The sequence below is a fragment of the Nestor notabilis genome, unplaced genomic scaffold, assembly GCF_000696875.1.
Source record: "Nestor notabilis isolate BGI_N333 unplaced genomic scaffold, ASM69687v1 scaffold9332, whole genome shotgun sequence".
In the NCBI taxonomy this organism is placed as follows: Eukaryota; Metazoa; Chordata; class Aves; order Psittaciformes; family Psittacidae; genus Nestor; species Nestor notabilis.
The window spans coordinates 69,879-94,931 of NW_009916941.1; the positions used below are offsets into that span (position 1 = coordinate 69,879).

The 25,053-nt window shown below is 37.6% G+C and overlaps 1 protein-coding gene across 1 annotated transcript in view; it reads right to left on the reverse strand.

Annotated features, from left to right (window-relative positions):
- The window catches only part of FRMD3 (FERM domain containing 3), a 77,014-nt gene that overhangs the window by 41,800 nt on the left and 10,161 nt on the right, over positions 1-25,053 (reverse strand). The window contains exons 2-4 of the mRNA XM_010024838.1: positions 20,650-20,692; positions 12,383-12,461; positions 123-220 (exon numbers count right to left, since the gene is read on the reverse strand). Coding sequence (XP_010023140.1) covers positions 123-220; positions 12,383-12,461; positions 20,650-20,656 — 184 coding nt within the window. The 5' untranslated portion in view covers positions 20,657-20,692. The remainder of the gene's footprint in view (positions 1-122; positions 221-12,382; positions 12,462-20,649; positions 20,693-25,053) is intronic.

The window sequence follows — 25,053 nt, forward strand, 5'->3', positions numbered from 1 at the left end:
CAACAACAACAACCAAAAAAAACGTTATTGCTAGCTATAATCCCACAACAGATTTGAGTTTCTTTTTATACTGAACACTCCTATCAGTTAGGTATCTTAAAAAGTCTACTGTTTGTACTTACCTTGGACAATACAGGCACCCAGGTAGGCAGCATCAGAAAAAGAACACAGCAAACGGCCATGGAAAATGTCCCTTTTTATTTGTAAGTACAAGAGGTACCTGAAATACAATTTAAAAAAAAAAAAGAAAAAAAAAAGAAAAAAAGAAACTATGTGGTATCTTTTTGTAACACATTTAACTTACCAGTGTGAAACCAGCTGTGTGTCTCTCTGAAACCCTTCTAGATCTCTCTGTTGCTACCTTAAATGGCAGGAAAAAGAGGCAAAGTGCAACCACAGGGAAAAGTAGATGTAAGACGAGATTTTTCTCAATAACGATGAAATAATGACAGAATAAGTAACAAAACCCCACTAAGAGATAGCATGGAGAGTACTTTATCTAAAATATACACCAGTTACAATGCTCATTAGTAATCTGAAATAAATTACAGTGTGTTTGCTTGAGCACACACACACACACCCATTAAATGCAGGTTTACCCAGGAAATCTCTCGCTCTATCGTTGTACACAAAATAGCACATTGGCCACCGTGCAGAGGATTTCTTTCCTTTTCTGTTTTTTAATCTCAAAGAATCCTAGATGAAGTTTTGAGGTAAAAGCAACTACCTGAGGCCTATGAAGCATCAGGCACAGGTGACCTGCCTGGGAGAAACCTCTCCCATTCCTCTCAGAGCTGTTCTACCTCCAGGAGGACTGGGAATAAGAAAACATAAGCCTCCTTCTACCTGCCTTCCAACTCCTACCACAGAACAACACTGTTTCTAACAGGAGGAGGAGTAGAAGGGCAGCCACAAGGCCGTCAGTGTCTCTCCCTCTCCCCTAGAGAGCAGCCTCCCAGAGACGGACCAGCTCAGAGTGACTCACTTGGAGCTCCTTTCCCAGCCACCTGGCTGGTAACCATTTAGCAGCTTCATCCCTCTGGGAAAACAAAACCACTTAAGCATTGCTTAAGCCAGATAAAGTCAACTGTTCAGAGGGTGCTACTACACTCAGTGGCTTCTGCAGAACTTCAGGACATTCATAGGTGCTGCCAGTCCTCTCCAACCTTGAGCTACAGTGTAGCCAATAATAATGTGCTTTATGAATATGACTGATGTCAGACGTATTTTGCCTAAGTTACTTGGATCTGTGTGTACCGTAAGCTCCTGCACCAAGTAGCTTATCTGAAGCTTACAGTGCCTTCTAGATGTAAGACTGGAAGTAGTATCTATATGACGAGGAAGAGGAATTTTCCTCCTTTCCTTGGATTGTTACTAAATGCTACATAAATACAAGACAGTTATCACAGAGAAAAGCAATCTGTTCTCATTGTGAACACATCCCTTTACTTCATTCCAGTGTTACAAGTTCCTACAAGAACCTTGCACTTCAAAGCTTTTTTGTTTGTTTGTTTTGTTTTATTTTGCAACCCTTTTTTTTTTTCCTGTAATTAGTGTCCAGTAACAGCTCTAATTCACTGCCATAATTGGGTACCACTACATTACAAGCAGTTCCCAAAGGATAACTGCATCAAGATGAACCAAAGGCCTCAGTGAGATGCAGTAAGAATTCTTAGTCTGCAATGACAGCCTACTGGAAAAGGCTCAGTATATTGATACGGAGACCATACATAACCTGGGCAAGTGAGCAGTCCACATCTTAAAACTTTTGGTAAGTCTTTTCCCAAGACTTCACAGCATGGCTTGTTACCTGAGCTGTAAGGTCAAAAGATCTCCACAACACCACACACTTGTGGTTCCTGAGTTTTAAAATTACTGTAATGAGATACAAAAGTAAATAGGCTTCTGGAAAAGCATATTAACCTGCTGCTCCTGACCGACATTTGCAGACATGAGGCTGAGACGAGAACTAAGAATTTCAAGTCTCAGGACCATGCCAGGTCCGACTTTCCAGCTGTACAGACAGAAGCAAATGCTATGAACTCTTACTTTTCCATCAATATTTTGGTATTTACAAGAGGAAAAAACAATTTTGCAGGAAATTATTTCCCATGTAACAGAATTAGGAACCAGTGCTTCCCATCCTGCATCTATTACAAGACCATCTACTATCTTCAAAGCCCAGGGAGAATGGAAATGTTCCAGAATTGACTTAAAGCATCTATTCAAGAGTCAGGCAGCATCTGTCTGTCTCCCTGTCAGATGCTATGCAATAAATCACAAGTTAAGATTCCTGCAGTGAGATGGCAGGGAGTCCCTCTCCCCCCTCCAATATACAGTTATTTTATGAGAATAAACCTTAAAACACACAGACATGAATTCATTAGAATCCAATCCCCCCTTTTATTTTTTTTTAATAATAGTTACAGCCATAAATATACCAGTTTGTGATCGATCACTAAGATAGATAGTACACTGGCACTTAGGATCAAAGGCAACAGTAGCAGCATCAGAAACCCCTCAGAATGAGGGCGAGAACTCATTTCTATGCATTCCACTAAAATTCTGTGTGGATGAACATGGTATCTGGGTAGGAGTGTGCATACTTGTTCTGTTTCTAAGCAAACAGTATGTCACTGACCAGGATCAAAGATTCTCAATGTCGTAATTCAATTTCTGCATCCATAATAGTCTCAAGTCGTCTGAGCTAATCTTGAACAAGAAATGAATAGATTTATTTTCCCTGTAAGAAATCAGTTCCTTGTGCAAGCCTGTTTGCAATCTGAAACTACCAAGATTTACCAAAAAATACTCTCCAAAGTGAGTTTCATTACAATAGAAAATAATGTATAGTCTTTCAATCTAAATTGTCAATATATGCATTTTGGTCAATTACATGAAGCTAATAACAATGTATTATTATCTATTTCCTCCAGCTAAATCACTAGCTCTGGAAGTTGTTCAGAATTTTTTAATAAATAAATAAATAAATAAATGAAGAATTAAAAAAATGCAGAAATTTTCCATTATAATTTTTCAGTAACTTCAGCATAATACATTTTTCATTGTCTTGTCTCCCCAAGATAACAGAAAATACTTCCTTTCTGTAACAATTGGGAGAACAGAAATAGATATTCAATTTTTGCTGAAAGGTATATTAACAGAAAATAGATAAGAGTAATCAGGGGATATATAACTAAAACAGCACATAAAATATAATTTTAGGGAAAAGAACATTTATGCCTCAGAGCTGATTTCTTACCAGTGATCATACTGGGATGACAGAGCTGAGCACAAGCTTCTGTCACAAACGTGGGCCACAGATGTTATTCATCTGTCTTTGCTTTAAAATATAACATATATATGTAATATATAAAATATATAATCCCTAGCATTTGCTAGTCTCAGGAAGAAGCTCTGGCTTTCCTCCCTTACATGAAAGAGATTTAGTTGTTGTCTCTTAAATGGTTCATGTACCTTTCTATTACACTAGTTGTTTTTAAAATAAAAATACCGATGTTTATTTTTTCTGTCACTAAGACTCTGTGCTACTGAGTTGTTGGACCTATTGCACCATTGAAATCCTTAATTAAATAGTTCAAAATTGCATTTCCAAAGAATAATTCCACTTCTGAGAAAAATGTTAGGGAAAAAAAAAATAAAAAAAACATCTCCAAGACAGAAGGCAGCAGTCAGGAGGGCAAAAGAGACACAGAGCACAGTTCACAGTGGAGGCTGGAGAAACTGTTAGATGGGACACAAGACAAGCACTTGCACTCCTAAGGGGGGCAGGGAATTACCCATGCAGAGCAGAATCAGAGTCTGAATATGTTTTCCAGAGACCACCCACACAGCAAGCTGCATGGGATGCTGTTCATCTACAAAGCAAGAAGGGCAGTCTGGAACAAGACTAAGGCACTAATGAGTTCTTTCGAATGAAGGAGATCTATGCACTTTGGAATAAAAGCTGATGTTGCAAGCTTTGCCAGAGGTTGGCTCAACCTCGGATACTTCCTATAATCCTGATAAAGTAATTTATGTCCCAGGTCAGCAAAGACCTATGAAAATGTACTTGACTACTGAAATCAGTAAGATTTTTGCATATACTTAAAATTGCCTATACTTACAGAAATAACTTGCAAAATCAGATCTCATTTTGCTGCTTCTTGTATCCTTTCACCACAGCTGTTATTTCCAAGCCCTGGCACAACTTTGTAGCCTGATTTACAGCCCTATGTACCAGCAAGCTGGTAAATGTATGCTTCAGTGCTTAGACTCTATCATTGGAATAACCTCATTTCCATCTATTATCTGTTTGCAATACAGATGACTCAGTTCCAGGTTAGCCAAGCCTTTCCTGCAACTGCAGATGAAGGGTCAGCAATATCTATCCATGGTTTTAAGCAGGCTACATGACCCCCAGAGATCATGTTCCTAACTGCTTATCAGTTAATTTATTTATTGACTTTTATCTATTCTATTTTTACTTATCTATTTTAAGATGTTCACTGAGGCAGGAAAGCTTTGTCAAATTTTGTGCTTTTTTTCTCATGTTCAAGCCACTTATTTTATTTCAGCAACAAGCATTTTTGCCAGTGTTGCAGCCTTTATAGTTGAAGGACACAGTCACCTCAAGGGACACAGCAATGCTTCAAAATTGTTATCTCAGCATGGTGTCTTTGACTGTGCTGCTCTTTCCCATGCTACTGTGCATACTCAGGTGCAGAGTAGCAGAGGGCAAATGAATGTGTTTACAATATCCCTGGATTGGGTGTCCTTCTGTTGCAGCAGAATTTATGAGCTCTTTATGTGTATTATTCTGGCCACTAACTGTGTATTTCATCTTCTACAGGAGATATCATCAAGTACACTGCAGGAGCACTGGTTTCCTGACAAATTCTATGAATCTAACCTAAACACTAACTACTACATAATAGTATATGATAACACAAATAAGAGAATGATCTTTTCTATGCTTTACAGTACCACCTAGATAAAAAGGCTAATAGAAAAATAATTATATTCTCTAAAATTATATTGTCTACTTAATAATATTTGAGGAGTATTTTGGTATTTTATAAATTAAAGAAAAGCCATCACTCTAACAGTTACTGATAAAACACAGAGCTGACAGGTAGATCTTGCAGTCTTCAAAGACAGGTCTCTTAAGTTACCAGCTCAGGGTGAAGCAGCAGCCAAAAAAGCCATAAAAAACTGGGCAGCATCAGGAAAGATATTGTGAACAAGACGGAGGGGAATTCTGACGCTATTTAAAGCCTTGGTGTAATCACATCTTGAATGTTTTATCTAGCTCTAGCCTCTGCATCCGAAGTTGGACATAGTTGAGCTTAATACAAAGAACAGCTAAAATAAGTGAGAGAATAGAACCTCCCTTAGAATGAGAGATGGTGACTGAGAAGGAATAAAAGAACCATGAAATCTTGAGGGCAGTGGGGAAGGCAAACATAGAACTGCTGTTCACTGAGTCCTGAAATACCAGAGCTATAGGGAAGCCATGGGAATCAGGAAACAGCTTAAGGCAGATGAATGAAGTACTTTACACAGCAGGTAGTGAACTAACTGCCTCAGGCAGCTGTGAAGACAAACATTATTATGAAGTCCAAAAAAAGATTTAGACAAATTCATGCGCAACAGATCCAGAAAATAACACTAAAATGAATAGCCAGGAACATAACTGTTAAAATCCTAATATAATAATTCCAGAAACCTTTTAGTGAATTTGGATGTGGAGATCATCTATTTGTTTTCTTGTTTTTCTGGAACACTAGCATGGCTTAAACACCTGACAGCATTTGTAAAACAGATACACATGGCAATAAGCATGCCACAGTGATGTCAGTACAGCAGTTGCACTTTCAATCCACCTAATCAGTCATAAGCCATATTCTAGCAGAAGAATTAGGAACTAAGAGCATAGCCATCATCACTTCAACACATGATCTTCATTCCAACACAGGAAAAAAGAGAAAAATCTATATATCTTAAAATATCTCACACCAAAAGTAGTAGGAACTACTTTGTTAACTTATTTAGGAAATCACATTACTCCTTTTGTGCTAAAAGGCACCTGTAAGAAGAACCGTCCTCCTTGTTCTGTGCCTTCTGGAGAGAAGTACTAATGCTACTCATTCAAACACAACGGAAGTAACAGCACCCCGTAATAATTTCACCCTAAGCTTACGTCCTCCTGGATGGCCAAAATCATCAGAGCAGCTCTGGATCCACAGTATTAAACAGCCACCCCCACCTCACTCCCCACCCCCCCTCCAAAAAAAACCCAAAAAAACCACCACAGGGAAAAAAAACAAAACAAATAAACCACAACCACACAAACAAACAAACAAAAAAATACAAAACAAAAACCCAACAACAACAACCACTGTTCCCTCAGAAATAGTCTGTTTCCTGCCCTGCAGTGGGGGTGAGAAGGTAACTTGAATAACAGCTTTCCAGTAACCTCAAATCTCTGATTTCTGTGGTCAGGATGATGACTGCCACTTGGATCCAGCAACACATGGGCTTGTCCTCCTGGCTTCAGAGCTGGCCAGTTCCTGCATTACAGTGTATGGTCTTTCCTTGGGAAAAGTGTGAAAAACTACCATGCCAGACAGCTGCTTGATAGCACTGGCTACAGAGGGGGGGGGAAAAAAAATCAAAATCTTTGCTGCTACACAAGAAGTCATTTCACCAATTAATTAAGACAACAGAGGAGTAGTAAGAGACAAGCCTTGTTTTGGATACTGCGTATCTAAAAGCCCCACAAAAATGCAGGAATAGATTCTTTTTTGCAAGCTTCCGCAACTGAACTACACCTTCTCAGCCTTCCTGCCTTCCCCACACAGGACCACAAGAGGACCTCTGAACATGTAAGGTCTCCTTCAACAATAGGAACAAGCTCCACCAAAAAATGCAGGACTGTCCTGGGTAATTTTTACCCCACCCTGAATGCTCTCTGCAAGATTTCTAGCTCTATGTGCTCTTATTAACAATACTCATTCATTTTTAAGACCTATGCTATTTAATCTGATTGTGAAACCAATACTATTAAAATAATAAATTCACTTGCCAGCCTGACCATATGGCCTTGAGAAAGCCAAAACAGACTTGCAGATGCATCAAAACATAGCTACCATTGCACATCTCAAGAAAAGCAGGACAGGGTACCCAGAGAGGCAGATGATGCTATTCTAATGATGCCTGGAACAGGGGTCAGAAGCACAGGGTTACCTCATATTCACTCACCCCTGGAAGGATGAACATACTGCATTCTTTCCAACTTGCAAATAAATGGTTTGAAATTCAAGCATCAACAACCAGCTGGAGCACTATCAGTCTCAACTGCCCTCCTGCTTCTGGATGGAAAGCACCAGGCTCTTAAAGCGCAGGGCAGTAACAACTACAACTGCTTCAGACAGGACTAGTCAAGCATTGCATGCATGCAGCTGTATTGTTCTTCCTCGCCCAAGCTAGCTCATTCAGAGCTCTTGAATTTGCCATGTTTACATACCCCAAGTCTTTGTCATTTTATATGACTTCCAGTTAAACATTTTTTATCTGCTTTTCTTGTATCAAAGTACTCATTATACTGTTTTGTGACAGACTAGTGATTGAAGAACTGCTTCTTGGATTAGGAAATATGGGGTTAGGAAAAAAGGGCATGATGAAAGCTAGTTGAAATAATCCATCTTTGGTTAATTCCACCAGATACTCACCCATGCCATTTTCTAGGTCTGTTTTTCTTACAATAATCATGGATTACTGCTGATGCGGTATTATCAGCATTTCAGATTATTCCTTTGGGACCTCAAATGACTTCATATTCCCTCATTTTAATTATACATACAGTATAATGTAGGGATTTGGAGATAAGAAGGCATGAGGCCTTGAGCTGCTTTATTACATAAGAAAGAACAAACACACATTTATTTACTACCTAAACAGGAACCCTGAAAAAAAACCTACATAGTGAAATTTTGTGCTCAAGTATGACTAGTCTTTGGATTCATCTGTTCACACCCTCTTAACTGTTTCCATTCTGTTCACACACAACATCTCAGGCTTTCCCAGCTGTGGACCCTCCCAGGGCTCTGACCTGTGATAAAAGAATAGGAAGAGAGGCACAGGGTGAAAACACCTGTGCTTTCAGAGAGCATAGTGGGATGCTGTGCATACAGCGGGTTGAATGACCTCTGTAGTTACAACTTCCTTTATGGCAATTTTGTATCTTTGCATGCCATGCCAGCAGAATAATCTTGACCATCATAGTGAATAGCCTTTTTTTCTGCACATGTTTCTGTACACATAGCTGAAGAAACATACCCTTTCACCACCAAGCCTACCATGCTCTCTGGAAAAAACAACTGGAATGTACCACAAAGAAAGAAAGAAAAAAAAAATAGAAGGAAAATTAGGAGAAAAGAAAATTAGCAGTAATATTGAAAACGTATGTATTCAAGGTCTCTACCCCATCCTGCACACCATCAGCCAGAAAACAGGCTGCAGAGCAGATGCTGATTTAACAGGAAAAGAAACTGAAATTCTGTTTTACAGGTTTGCGAGTTTTACAGGAAACAAAGGGGATGTGAGGACCTGGTCTCATGTTGCTATTGCCTAATTAAAAACTAGTAGCTATTAGTCTCCTTAGGGAGGCTCAGTGAAGCCACTTAAATGGTGTTTTCTGAAACTGAAGTACTTTATTCTGACTCCACACCATCTACAAGTACTAGACAATCAGATCTAGAAAGGCACAAATATACCACTCAGAAGAACCTGACACCTTCCGCATACTAAACATGAAGCAGAAGTCAAACCCTCAGAAATGCACACAGCATAGAGGAACATCACACTTCTTATTAGGCTGAGCACCTCTCTCTGTTTAAAAGATTACACAGACTGTTCAAAGGTCTGTATTCCCTGTTAGTGTTGCAGTCTGCTAAGCCTCCAATGCACCTGAAATTAATTCAGAGGCCAAATCATTTCAGCAAAATGGGTTAAATCCTTGCCACTTACTCATCATAATTATTTAAACATGCATTGAAAAAACTGTCCGATTACTTTAACTGTTGAAAAGAAATAGTGTATCTGAAAGCTTCCTCAAACATGTTTCAAACACATATGGCCTCACTGTCCCGCTGAGCAAGCAGTATTCCCAAAAATAAGGACAGATCTTCTGAATCCATGCTGACACAAGTTAAAGAGATGAGTTAAGAAAGTTAAGCACAAAGTGACTTGAGATTTGGACTTTCTTGACAAGTCAGGTTTCATGCTGTCTGTTATTACAGAAACTAGAGAACTCAGGGCAACAACCCCACGGCTACTAAAGCTAACCTGTGAATTACAATCCTAACACCAGCTGATTCTAGAGAAAACAGTGACCAAGGACCACAGAGAACTTCCTTCCATAGCAAGAGGTGGAAATCTTGTCCTGAGTCCATGGAATTTCTTATTTAGCAATAATATCTCAAAATGCCTTAACATCCAGAGGCAGGCACTGATTTTATGTCAAAACCACAGTTATGGAAGTGATCATTAATTAAAATGAGGGAAGATGAAAGTAAGCAGCTGGAGTGGTACGACACGGCTAACAATGTCGTACCAGGCATCCTTAGCAGTGGTACAAAATGCAGTGACAGGCAAGTATGTGGCTCCGTCCTTTGCCCAGGGCACTCCTGGCCTCTGAACACAGGGTGTGCATACATTTTCAGGTTCTTAGAATTTTTTTCTACAATATCATAAACAAAGGGGTAACTTCAACTATGTCATTCTCCATCTTTATTTCCTGAAAATAGTTCCAACTGTAAAACCACAGACTAACTCAAGGATTATAGTCCAGCACAGCCCACCAACCGTAGGATAGAAATGAAGTGGCAGTAATGTCAGGTAAGAAATATTCAATTTTCTCACTGCAAATGATGTCTAAATCCTGAATAGCATTTCTATATATGTGATACTACTTTCACAGAAATCAAATAATTTACCCATACACACACAGCTTCATGTACTGGAAAGATTATATTTTTTTTACATCAGATATTGCTATGGAAGAGTAGGAAAAACAGCTCTTTTTAATATCTGGATGTCTCTGATGCCTCTAAGGTACTTGATTAAATATTTATTCCTATAAAGCTTTTACAAAGACTGCATTGACAATAATCTACATGGGGGATTTAGACAGGGTTAATTAATATTCTGAAACAAAGAGTACAGGACAGGAGGTCTTACTGTATCTTAATTTCATTATTTAAATGCGTCTACAGACACCCGTCAGATTTCTACCCAGTTGAAGAAGCAAGAAAGCAGCTTTGTTACATGCTTAAACATGGAGAGTAGCAGAAATGCTAAGCACCAGTACTCAGTCTAAGCTGGCTGTACATACAGCTATGAAGTACAGATGGCTTTAAGCCAAAGGGTGACAATGTTATTTATTTTCAAATCATCTTAAGCACACACTGAAACAAATGTGATTGCACAATGAAGACAGCAGAGCTAAAAAAAAAAGTAAATAAAAAAATTTACATCTACCAAAAAGCCAACTAGCTATCAAGTTTTCATTGCTCCCCTCTGGCACATACTAACAGGCATTTTTCTTCTTGAATTTCGCCTATCACTGCAATATGAGAAAACAAAGTTTAACTCAAGCCAATTTAGAGTGTCACCTTGAATCTGACCCTCTGCTTTAGATGATGAAGCAAATTCTCAGAGGTGAATTACATGACTACACATCACTTGCTTGTTTCAGGAGCATTTCCTGTACTTTGTTATTGTGTAAGAGACCTGAGCAGACACAAAGCAAAGCTTCCAAATAGCAACACTGGGAAACTATAAAGCTGGTAAGATATGAAAAGGTATCATGTGCATAAGGTGGACATATAAGAAGATTAATTAGTTCTCCTTTTTAAGTCTTAATAATACTGGTTTTAACCAAAGACCATAAAATATTTTTTCATACAGCAGCTGGACTTTAAAAATTAATTTGAAAGGTTCCAGCAAAGCCTAAAATACACTGACAGCACTATACACTTCAGTGAGCTAATTCTAGGTTCTTTGCATTTCGATAAAACTTCTCCTGGGAGGGTATCCAAGCAGTTTAAATAAAAAAGTCAATTAATTAAGACTCTTCAATGACGAAGGTTTATATGAAGTTTATACTCTGGCTCATGACAAGTAAAATGTTCATCCAAGAACAAAGACTAAGAAATTACAAAAATCCCTTGATTTCCTGTTTTACAACCTGTTCACTCAGATACACGGTTTCAATATTTCAACCAAGATAAATAGCTATAATGTGAACTGTATGTTCCAGCTGCTCTATACAAACTATAAACTTCCCATTCAGCAGAATGCAAGCTGTTCCTGAAACTTTTAGAATGAGATCAGTGATAATGGGATCCCTCCCATTCATGCAGTGACTCATGAGCATAAGAATTTGCAGGGATTGGGGAAAGCATCGATGAAGAAGTCAAGGCAACAAGTGCTCAGGGGCTCCATACTTCTGCAACATGCAACTATCCGCAGTGTGACCTCCTGACTAGCAATGTGGCAAGGCATATATATATATATAGTCCTGCATAGCTGGTGCAGAGGTCAAAAGAGCTGCTGCTTTCCTACATTTTTCCCCGACTGCATTTCTTGAAAAGTGCCAAAAGTGACAAAATAGTCACAATGGCTAGTAGGAAGGACAAAACTCCCATTTGTTAAGTATTACTTTATTTTGACATACATAGTGTGTCATATGTATGTCATTTTGACATACACAGTATGACTGTATTTTCACAACATAAGCTGGAAAATCCCAATGTAAGCAACAAGAACTCTTAACTTCCAGTATAGTTTTATTTTAAAAATATAAATGTATTGCACCTCTACACCAGTTTGTTAAAGGTCTATCAGTACATTAAAAATACTATCTTGATTGTGGTCCTAAAGACACACACAAGAGAAAATTCAGTGAGACTATGCATGTTCCTGTTGAAAGAGCTAGGGCCATTACTGAATTAAACTTCATAGATGATTTCAATCAAAAAAACCAAAACTAAGACACAGAAGAAACTTACTCAAGACCACAATCCTTGCCAGGATGAAAGCCAGAATAATCTTTGTCCAGTCATTTGACCATTGCTTCTCTTTCTGCAAGTTCTTCAACAACATGACTACTTCTCTGTATGTTATAGAAAAGTGCCATTAAACTGTTTTTAAAAATCTACAGGCATAACAATAAATAAAAAAGCTATCAGTAGTGCAAATGGCTGTCTGCTCCAGTACTTCAGCATAAAAAGTGAGAACCCTACCCTACACAAAAGTCTTATTTTGAACTTGTTAGAAGACATACATTAAACACACACACAAACAAACAAACAAATACCTGGTGAGCTCTTCTTTAATCTTCAGGGGTTCATGTGGGTAGAATTTCACTCTAAAGCACATGGTAAATGGTGGATGAGCTGAAACATTATAAAGATAAAGCATGAGAACAGTAGCGAACAAACATTGCCTCAGCCGCTCTGAAGGAATGAACTCAAAGAGTCTTAAAAAGTAGCTGGTGTGACAGTTAACTCTGAAACATCAGGCAGGGATTGAAACCAACCCCTAAATACTATATACATGTATATATGAAGAGAACATATGACAAAACCCGCCAAATCATGTGCAAAATATAGCTAACCTAGGCAAATCAATTTATAAATGGGTTTGCACCTCACAGGACTTTTTGTTTGATATAAGAAGTACAAAACACATTTGGGCTGTTGATAAACAGGAAGCAATTGCATCTTGTAACAATGAGATACAAAGGTGTTATGCATATTTGTTATTCCTGACAATGATAATACCTAGACTACAAAATGGAAGAAACCATTCATTAAATTTGGTTAATTGAAGCTAGAGACAATAGAACTGTTCTTGTTTACACTATTTAGTAAGTCTATGTTACTTACTCTTGAGCTATGATAAGAATACCAGGCTTAAGTATAATACTTTCTCTTCTCAAAAAAAAAAAAATCCAACCAACAAAACAAACAAACAAACAAAAAGACCTAGTAACAGGCATTATTTCAATTCTGAAATCAGTGTCTCTCAGTTTTACATGAATGAACACAGCTTTATATCCCAGTGTTGTATCTTTCATAGAATTTAACATATTATCTTAGGCCAGTTGATCTTTCAGTGATCATAGGATGGGCAGAAAGCACATTGAAGACTATTAATCCCATCAAAGAGGCATCTTGTGATAACCATGTTAGGCTGAAAGATGTGTGAAAACCATGCAGAAGGCTTAAAAACATAACATCACACACAATACGCAGGTAGGCAGAGCCCTCAGAACTATCTGTAGCCAGGTAGTGTTCATGTTTTAAATTCCAGTTCTCAGTTCGAAGTGAGAAGGAAAATAACCACATCTTCAAAAGGCAAATAGTGAGGGGGGATAAGTATGATGGGCAAGGGTCCTTTACCAAAACATTTACCAGCACAGCCATTTTTAGATAAACAGAAATAGAGGAAAAGCTGAGGCTTCAAACAAAATGGGAACATGTGATCACTGTGCTCATTTGGGAGTGTCTTACAGACTTGAGTGCAGAATCCTTTTATTGTAATATTTAACCATGAAATTAACTTTCTGCATATTTACACCAGTACTCAATATTTATAGACCCTTCCTTTAACAAGTTGAGGGAGATGGTGTTTTAGGTGGGTGGTTTTTGGTTCTGGTATTGGTTTTTCGGGTTTTTTTGGTTTTTGTTTTTTTTTAAAGGAAAGCATACATTCAATTTTAATTCATAGTAAAATATAGAACTATAATATTCTAGTTAGATTCAGAAGTCCCTTAGTCTTAATGTATTCTGAATGCACTCAATCAGTCTAACTTCCTAAATCTGGAAGAAATGGTGCTTTCACATGAGAAAAATGACAGAAGCTTGAGGAAAAGGGCAAAGAAAATTACAGAGAAAATGAAGGAAGAGAACAGGTGAAACAGAGGACTACTGTTTAGTCATTATAATATATAACAGTAATCATTAACATACCACAACATTTACTGTACAATCTCCTCAAGCTTACTAGCTCACTGGCTTGTATAAACTGCATGTGGAAATCAGTTCAACAAACATGGTATCTGTTCAAGCTACTTTGACTGCAGTATTTACTTGTATGTTACAGTTTTCCAGAAACTTAGGTCTGGAGATCACATAGTTCCATGTCATGTACAAAAGCAACAGAAAATAAAAATACATTACATCTTTCATTATGGTAGGTATTTTCTGAAGGGTTTGACTGCTTTTGACAACGTAGGAATATTTTCCCCTTTCAAGACCTCATGTTGCACTTTTTTTAACTACTGTCAGCCTCGACAAAACCTGCTGATTTCCCAATTTTTTAAATTTTTTTAAATAATTGTTCATTGAGTACACAAGGAGGGGTATCAGAAGAGATGGGGATGAAGAGATGAAAAACACAGGGGAAAAAAAAAGTAAGGAAACAACAAACAGAAACAAAGAAGAGGAACTGGAGGAATAAAAACAAGCCTTAATTGTTCTCTAGAGATGGTTTGAACATTCAAGCTACTAAGTCCTCTGAAGGCAAGGGAAACAGACTGCTTTCTGTGGGCTTCAGCTTCTTAGATGTGACTGCAGCAGTGTCTTACAGTAACTGGAAGTAGACTGCAAAACAGAGAACGTTGTTATGTCCTCCCTGCCCTTTAGTGGCAAACTTGAAGATAAACTGAATTCAATACCCAAGAAAGGAAAACAGCCATCCAGAGATTAAAGAGTCATGTTGCCTGGACAAAGCAAAAGATAATGTAAGTCACCTTGAATGGTTCTGTCTCTTCATAATAACCTTCTTAAAACTAAGCAAGGAAGAAAAACTTGTACTTTCATAATACGGTTCCACTCACAAAACATGACAGAAGAACCAACCTGTATTAAATGAGCAAGAGCTCTTCCTCAGAAAAAGAAAAAAAATATTTTGCCTGTTCTGGCAGATTAGAAGTAGTTTGTGCTTTAAATAGGGATGCAGAAATAAGAACAGTTAGCACATGGCTCTGCAGGACCCTAGTACAAGCTAGTACAAGCGTACTGCAAGACCCTAAAAATGTATTGAATTTTACCTAAACTTCTGGATGTCAATGAAACAATTAAAATTTTGGCTGTGGTAAAAAGAAAGAAAAGGAAAAAAAAAAAAATACAGTTGAAGAGCCATACTCTGGCTGTCTGTGGTAACCACAGAAAAACAACAGCTGCTCTATATGCACAGAGTATCATAGCAAGGAAAGGACAGTATACACTGGGCCAAATAAAATAGCTCAGATTCAGTTAGTAGGAAATGTTTTCCTTGTAGACAGAAGTGTACACCAATGCACAGAATACGCAGGAGGTTTGGCAAGGCAGTTTGTAGCCTACTTTGCAAACATTTCCTAGGCTTAAGCTTCTGTAACTAATATTCCTCCTCATCAGTGCAGAAACAGTACAAAACAAGGCTGCTGCAGACTGCTCAACAGAGGTCTTCTCTCAGCAACTGCTGAAGTCTGGCAATTTGAAATTTTAAAAATAATACGATCCCCTCCATCCAATTCATCTCTGGAAATGAAACAAGAAGGTACTCTATAATTACACAGTGAAACAGGACTGTCTTTTTCTGTTCTTTTTTCCCAGTTAGAAAACCAGCCAAAAAGAATGAGCACTTGAAATGAGAAGAAGGGACCCCCACAGCTATCCATTTTCCTCTCCATCCTCATTTTAAAATGGATCATAAGCCTAGTGTTCCTCCAAATGCACATTTGATGACATGTAGACATTTAGCAAGGTTTTTGTCTTACAAGTTTTACAACACTAGAGAAACATACATGAGAACCACATATTCTCTCTTTCACTATATTCTTGTAGTAGAAAGCAAGACAGCCAGTGAATTGTATAGCTCAAGAAATGAGATTGCCAAGCCAGACAATTCCTCAATTCCTTGAAAGCAAAATTACTTTCTACTACTTACTCACACATTAAAGTGGAAACATTAACAACAAATCTTCCCAAAACAGAACTCAACTTACAGAGGAACATTTCTTCAAAACTAGCCTGAATACAATTAGTTTTAGAGCAGCTATAAGCCTTTTCTTTCAGACTGGTCCCTTACCTAGCAGACAAGGAGCAGCTGGTATAATGAAATGCCCAAGGCTTTGTCAGAATTTCCAACATCCCAGGCTTTGCTTTTTCACTAAGAAAGATTCACAACTGCAGTCATTGCAAAGGACATTAGCATGGAGAATAGTACTGACCGCAAACTCTATTGAATAAGTCTATTAATTTGCCAGTTTATGTGCTAGCAGAACATAAGAGATGAAGGCAAAAGAACAAATAAAACCATTTAAATGATATCAAATGTTCGAACCAGTCCTGATCCAGACTCTCATGAAGGAACTACACATACAGCATGGAAGGTTTCTAGGCAACTGATATATGTCTTCAAGGTTTATTTCAGTTGCATTTAACTAACTATCCAATGTACATGAAAGAGTAAGGATCTCTAGCTAAAAAATAAAACTCTTCCACCTTGATCAAAACAAATGGGGAGATGGGATGTGCACCCCTTGGCACAATGTGTAAGAGACTGTGTCTCACAAGCATTCATTTTTAAGCAAAGCCCACTGAATTGCTCTTCTTCTATGTAGATCAAAAGGTTACAGATGATAAACCTAAGAAAATTTGCACATTTTCTTCACAAAAAGACAATCTGAAAGACAACATTTGTGTAAGAGAAAAACTGCTTATTAAAAAACAACAGGAAAAGAAAGCTGGTGAAAAGCCTGGCTGAAGTTTCAGAATTGTGAACAAAGAGGGAGAAGGACAGAAGGTTCTCAGCTGTCGCTTTTGCGAAGGTTTCCTGTTTGTTTTTAACAACTTGCTTTTCATTCAGCACAAATACTAGTTTCTGTAATGAGCTGTACTGGAAGTGTTGTTTTTTTGGTTAAACATGGGTTCAGATGGATACTGAAAGCCAAAAGCAGATGTTTAAATTATCTTCACAGCCCTGAGAATGCGACATTGCAAAAAACTTCCTGCGTCTCTCCTTGATGTTACATATTCTCTGACCTACAGTATACCTACCAAAAGTTGGTGAACATCAGGAAAAAAAACCACCCAAAAAACCAAAAAAACCAAACAAAAAAATTATTCAATTGAAACAGTCTTGATGTTCACTGATGCTGCAGAAGGATCTCTGGGGCACCGTATGATATATATTGTTGTTACTATATATCTCTTCCCTTACCAAATTAATCAGCTGTTTGACCATCTCACTTGGTCAGCATCTTTAAGACAGGTAGAACTCTACTCAGTATTTTTATTTTATGCAATATATAAACGATGGACAGGCAGAAGAAAGGAAAGAAGGAAGGAAAGAAGGAAGGAAAGAAAGAAGGAAAGAGAGAAGGAAAGAGAAAGAAAGAGAGAAAGAGAGGAAGAGAGGAAGAGAGAAAGGAAGAGATGAAGAGAGGAAGAGAGAAAGAAAAAGAAAGAAAGAGAGAAAGAAAGAGAGAAAGAAAAAGGAAAGAAAGAAAAAGAAAAAGAAAGAAAGAAAGAAAGAAAGAAAGAAAGAAAGAAAGAAAGAAAAAGAAAGAATTAAAGAAAGAAAGAGAGAGAAAATGTTTCCATCAACTAGTTATAAAAATGTTTTAAAACATGCTAATAATTTTTCATAAGAATCATACATAAATAATATACATCATTTGGATTAATGCCTGAAGAATCACACAAATCTTCATGTTTCCACTGTGCATGGATTTGTGAACCTCATATTTCAATGAACTCTTTACATTCGTACTCAGACCCAAAAACTTTGATATTTAAGAAACTTTATAAAGTTTTGCACAACCCATCTCTGCATCTGGGTTCTTGCTTCCACTGGTTCATTCCATTTTCTTTCACACTTTATAACAGCATTGGAGATTCAGGAAATTAGCAAATTCCAGTGGCCTGACACAGGAAAGCTGTATACTTATTATGCAGAATAACCTGCAAAATTATTGAAGAAAGAGAGAGGGAAAGTGCATGGGAAAACTCTATTCTTTACTTAAAAATTAGTGCTTAATCAGCACTAATGTTTAAGTGATTTATGTGACAGTAGGATTTACACCAAAACATTATAACTTATAATGTTTAAGTGTTTAGGTGAGCAGTAGGATTTACACCAAGACATTCCTAAACAGAAAATAAGTAAAAAATGTGAGATGGCCAAATGGCGAAGAGCTTTACTGTCAGCATCTGAGAGATTACAGCATACACAAAAACATGCAAAACAACACAAAAACAGGTTTTAAAAATCTTTATCTAGAACCACAAAGATACAGCTACCTCATGCAGCCTTCCAGTTTTTCAACACACTGTTGGAAGAATGGTGCTCACAGCTATCAACTACTGGCCAGCAAGCAGCTTCAACTAGTACAAACAAGACCAGCAGTGGTTCAGGACAATTCTCAGAGCCTAAAATTTCTGTTCTCTGGCAGAATTAGTAGTAAAAATTAGACCTAGATTTTACACATCATATTTTGACACAAACATTTGAGTGAAGATGGAATATGCAAAGGTAGATGTTGAGACAAAAAAAATGCCATGTTTTCATTCACCTTCGGTTGATGAATGTTTCATATGTGATAAGACAAAATATAAAATATTTTGGAAGATTTCTTCTGTATGTACCAGGATTAGTATGAACTTAAAATAATCTTTGCCAAGGCTAAGGAAATCAAAATGGTAGCGTATCACATAAGAACCTATGCAGACTTCAAACATGCAACATTCTGTCCCAACAGAAATGCATAACTGCTGAATTGTGATTTCTGTACAACCTGATTATATAGAGGGATTCTACCTGAATGATTCATATACTACTGAGACCCATGAAATCTCATACCTACTGAAATTTGTATTACAACACTACTCCCAGTCATTCCTTTTCTGCTCTGTGTATTTGTCGATACAGAGCTGCATGAATAAACTGAAAAACTTGTTACTGTGCTGGGGTAAAATGAAGCTGCTCACAAAGAGTAGCTGAGATCAAGCATGCAGCAAATTTTCAAATTTGTCTTAATCCTATGAAAATCTGGGCATTCAATTGAATTTAGAACATTTTGAATCGTTAGTATTAGTATAACCTACTCTTGTAGCAGAGAAGATGATAGTCCATTCTTACAAACCACATCATTTCAATGTTTCCAGAATTCTTCAATGGCAAAGAAAGAAAAGGAAACCTCTAATACAATCACTGTGAATAGCTTTCTGCCACCATTTCTTCTAGAATTCATATATACGTAATGTATGTTCTATTAACCATTCACTTCAAGGTTTCAGTTTTTACACTTTCCACCTGATTCTAATTTCAGTCCTCACTTGTGTCACCTCAGATTGTGATGTTTTTCAAATGAATATGGTTAATTTCTTCTTCTGAGCCTAAACCTTTTCCTAGAAAACTGAGTATTTTTAGATAAAATAAGAATTAACCTTGTATGCCTTTAGAAATTTAGTGTTCTACATTAATATGCATATTTTTAGAAAAGTAAAGCAAGAGGTTCCTGATGTGGAATGTTTACAAAAACGTCCTTGAAACCTGTTGGAGAAAAAGATGTATTTATGCATAATCTGCATGAATTCTACACATGTGTATAATATATAAAAGTATCTCCCTGTTTTGTTTCCTTAAAGAGCTATTGTAGCAACTGAAGTCCTTTATCGGTGACAAAAAATATAGTTAAGTTACACTAGTATTAACCTGAAATTGCTTATAAAAAGCCAATCACAGTAGTTAATTCTACCCGTGTCCTGAATCGAAGGCTGATAACAAAACTCCTTTGTTACCATCTCATTCTCTCTTGCTGTTGCTGTTGAAAAATTTTCATTGTGACAACTAACCTCATACTGGCTGCATTTCGTTTTTCTATTTCACACATGTTCATTTTGCAGTCTTCAGACTTTTGATTAGGATTTACCCCAAAAGCCACACAAGTCCTCTGATGAGACCATCACATCACTACATCCATGGTATTTATGGAGTACCATCAATCACATCTAGGCAACATTTCTATGCAGGTAGAGTTGTTCTGAATAAATCAAAACACTCTCAGTGCATCTGGTGGTGGAGTTCCCGAATATGTTGCTATACAAAGTGCAACAAGAAGCATAAGCCCTCACAGTTTGCTGGGTGAAAGCAGTAATACACAGCACTTGAGTTTGCTGGACTGCAACAGTAATCTCAAACCAATGCTCTGCATTATCAGGAAGCAGGGAGCAGCAGAAAGAGAGCAAACCAGAAAGACTCAGAAGCAGATTGCCACACTCCACACTTTATTGCCATGTCCCAGTGGCATCTGACTGAAAACGAGAGCCAAGAATGTACAGGTCTTCCACCCAGATCTGCTACTCTGCATGTATCAGCTGGCCTCTGCCTCCAGCCCTGAGCAGTAACAGAAAGCTCTTAATGTGCAGAGCACTGTGAGACAGTGTAATGAGGATACCCTGAGTTTTTGCAAGCCTAGATGGGACACAAAAGGCCTATTTGCACCAAGAAACAAATGAAGCATATTCTAAGTTACGGTGTGGAAGCACAGGAAAACCTCTGGGCATTTCTAAAGCATGAACTCTCAACACTTACATTTCATTTGCTTGAAGATGGACTTGTTGGGCTCAAGCCAGTGCTGGAAAGGCAAAGCAGAGAGCAGAGGTTAATACAGATCACATCAGATAACAACATCCTTGTACAGTTACGTGGTACCAAAAATAGGAAGTAGGATTTTAGTTTCCCTGAGACATATATACACTGAAAAAGCACCTCCATACTGTCGTAATACTGGAATTGCACTGTACAAGCATATTTGGTGTTACCACTGCTTAGAAGATGCATTCAAGGCAAAAATAAGACAAATATTTTATTTTAAAGATAAATTCTAAAAGACAGGCTCTAGTGATTAGTTTGCAGCAGACATTTCAGACTTACACTTTCAGCCACTTTTTTCCAGAAAAATGACCATAATGGCCAGCAGGACAGACTATTCAGAAATGTTAATATCATCTGTAACTAATATAGATACAGGTATTATTAATATCTAATTTAATTACATATTTTTAATATCTAATAATGCTGTCTTTTACAGGTCTTACAACTAAAGCATGTGTAAACACTGTATTTTCAGTCAACACCCTCAGAACACAAGCTACTGTTCTCTTCTAGCAAGAACTAAAAATCTGAAGGGAAGAAGAGTGTACTTTTCCATGAAATGTTTATGCTACAGGCAATCAATGCACAAAAGAGATGCATAGATGCCTACCAGTTGGTGTTTAACTTTCCAGGGAAAGACTGCAATGACAGAAGAACTTTAATTTTTTTATTCCCCTAGAAAATAAACTCAGATGCTTCTGTGATGAAAAGCTAGGCTCACATTTTCGTTAAGAGCCTTAGCACATCCCCTGCTAACACTAGCTGAACTGTTCAGGAGGATGTTTTGATTGACAAAAGAACATGCTGATATTCAAGTGCCACTTCTAACCGCAGCCAACAGCATTTGTACTAGAATTTTTCCTGTAAGCAAAAAAATTCCACAGTAAAATGAGATTTGTGCTGCAGAAGCAGCTGGTCAGAAAGCATAGTATTCTGTTTTAATACGCATAATCAACACTGGGAGGCCTTGCACTAAGGATTTTCATTTTTAACCCTTTTCATTCTAGCTCCAAAACCCTATAGTCTACTGCAAAAAAGAAAATCTAGCATTTTTTAAACCATATGTAATATTTAGGATACCCTACATCAGCTACTGTTTTTCCTCATAATTTATAGCAATTCTACTATGGCAAAAGGCCGGGGAAGATAGTTTGTAAGAATTGTTAATAGGCGACAAATTATTATTTTAAAAATCACACTATCTCAAGACTTCAGTCAAAATCAGGGATAATTGTAAATTAGTTATCTGGAACAGAATTTTTGAGAAAAAAAATAACCTGGAAAGACCAGTTTCAAATATGTCTCCAGCTTATACGCTATGGCTGCTCAGAAACTCCTGCATACAGTTTACAGCAATACTGGTGGTAAGCACTACGATGTATTTCTGTTTGAAGCTTACTTATCACTGAGAGACTGATATGGAAACCTTCTGCTCAATAGACAAACAGAACAAAAAAGCAACACCACCAAACTTCAAACAACAAACTCAACAACAACAACAAACAACCCCATACAATTTCTTCACCTCTTCCCTCTCCCCAGTATCTCTCTTTTTTTTGATGAAAGAATAAAGAAAGAAAATTGAGGAAGCAGTAAGTGCTTCACCAACTTACTAGAAATATCTAGCTCATTTCATTTTTTTTAGATCACGCAGATACATTATTTATACATTCTGCTCTGAATAACGTGAGGGTTGTTCATAAATAGGTAAGTCAAGTTAAGAAATTGTATATAGTCTGCAGTACTCTTTAGATAAATGATCCAGATGAATTCACAGATATAAAACCTGACACAGAGATATGCAAGTTTACTTTCTTTAATCTCTTCATACACCCATCCCACCTCCACCAGGATCTAGGCAGTCTTAGTTGAAGATTCAGACAGCAAAGAGGAACCTAGACAGTGAGCTCTGCTGTATTGTTTCCAGGGAACTGAGAGGTAAAAAGCATCTCACAATTTTAATCCAGCAGATGCACAACACAATTTATTTGATGTTTCTCTTTGAAAGGATGAAATATTAGCACACACTAGGTCAGCATTTGCAGCTGCTTGAAAACATCAGTTACCTATTCTAACAAAAAGTCAGGTATTAATAAAAAAAAACAATTTGCAAACACGAAACCCTCATAATTCATGAGTTATTGATGAATAATGAAAAAGGGAAAACATGAATGAAATTCCTCCTACAGTACACTAAACTCCCAAAACACAGATTTAGCCAACATGTTCAAAAGCAAACTGTTTTTAATGTTTCACTAAGACCTGGCTTTCATGGGTTAAAAATGGATTGAAAAGACACTGAGCAATTAAGCTGCCTAGACTTTCACTTGGAGGTCAAGCAACTGACAAGCAGGTTTCAGAAGCTCAGATTTCTGTGGTGACCTTCTGTTGGTGGAAGATTGCAAATATGTAAGCAATTCAGCTGAATCTTCCAGAAAACTGAGCAGTTACTTTATAATTTGTGAACATTTTGTAAGACACAGCAATTAGGTGCTTAATGCTCTCTGAGTGTCAGGGGAAGATAAACACCTAGTCACTGCTAATACTTCTGAAAATAGCCACCCCTAAATTTGTTTGCATATTTCAATTTGAGTTTTAGGAAATATTTTCCCCTGAGTACTTATCTTCCAGCCTTACAGCACTGACTAATAATTAATAATTGTGCCTCATCTCTACACTAGAGTATTCATGCTATATTTATTCCAAGATTAATTAGCTCTTATAGCTAGGACCAGATAAAGGTTCCTATAAATTCGTCCAAAGGTTTCTGCAGGAATTTTCAATTGAAAAGCATCTGGCTTTGCAAAATGTTATTTCCATATATCAATCTTTTGTCAAACAATTTTCCTGAAAAGGAAAAAAAAAATCCTCAGACCAAAAGAAAATACAACATTTTGAGTTAGCTTCTCAGGCAAAATTTTAAAAGTATTTAATTCTTCCACTGCAGAAAGATTTCACTGCTAAAATAAGACACACTGCAAACAGACACACTGTTTGCAGGAACAAACCATAGGTGTTTCCAATTTTCTCGTAAGGCTTGCACCTCGTCTATAAGACAAATAAAAAAGAGAAACAACACAAGTCAGATGTAAACTTGGAACCAGAGACAGGAATCTTTAATTTCCCTCTTTGCAGTAAAATGTGCAAACTAGGGGGAGGGAAAAACCCAGCAACCTTATACAGTTTCATTTTTGCCTCATGTATTTCACGCTGTTGTCCAAAAAGATTGCTTTAATTGGATGCTGGCTTACACCCTCAAACCAGGTTGACATTTTAAGTGATAGTTCTTAATGATCATCAGAAATCATTCCAGCAGAGGCCGAGCCTCGTATTTCAGTGATGGCATGTTAGCAACATGGTTGTTGCCCAATGGAGAAGACAAGATTCTGATCCTAATCCAGCTAATGTCTAAGGATCCTTTGAGGAGATTTATGTTCAACACTGCCAATTTCTAATCTCTTCTGCCAAAAGACATCTGGGTAGCAGCTGGGCATCTAGACAGTCAGGCAGATGCCCTCATGGAAGCAGAAAGAAAAGAGAAAGAACCTAGAGATCTTGAAGGTCAGTTATGGGGTAGCTAACAAGTCTCAGTGCTTCAAGTATCAATGGTGAGTAAGCAAACTATTATGAATATCACTTTCGGTCCTGCGATCCTAAAACATGCTGAGAATTGCTTTCTGACTCATATTTCATTGCGACTGCATGCTGTGTTTCAGACTAGTGCAATTTTTACTTTGTAAACACAGCCCTCACCTCTCATCAGCCTCTAAGTAGCACTAAGTAGTCATTAGCAAGGCCAGGTGTGTTCTTGCTTACCCACAAATGGTCAGCAGCTGATGTGCTACCAGCTTCCACAGCAAAAGCTCAAGATGAGCAACGATGCCACATAAGGATAAAAATATCATTCTAGAAAGTCAGTTTAACTCCATGAACACTGATGTCCTTTAAGTAAAGACACTTCAGCCAACAACCTGTTTTGAACAGTCATTCACTGAGAAGCTCACACAGGACTAAGCTTGGTCTCACTGTAGCATAGGGTTATGTGTATTAGAATAAGATGCAGGGTGGAAAGAGGACACAATGTCACATATCTATTTTTACAGCCCCTGTAAGGGGTCAGGTGTCATGAAAATGCCCACACTGTTCTTCCTCTAAACTGCAACAGTCACCTTACAGTGCAAAAGTGTAGTTCAGTCTCCTCATCCTACAGATTCCTATGTAAGACTGGCATAAACCAAAGCCCTCCTCCTAAAAAACTGCCAAGTCAAAGGCAAGTGCTTGGGACCTGACAAACCAGAAGTCCAATGAATTCCATGAAAAGTATCTCCTCTCCTCCAACAC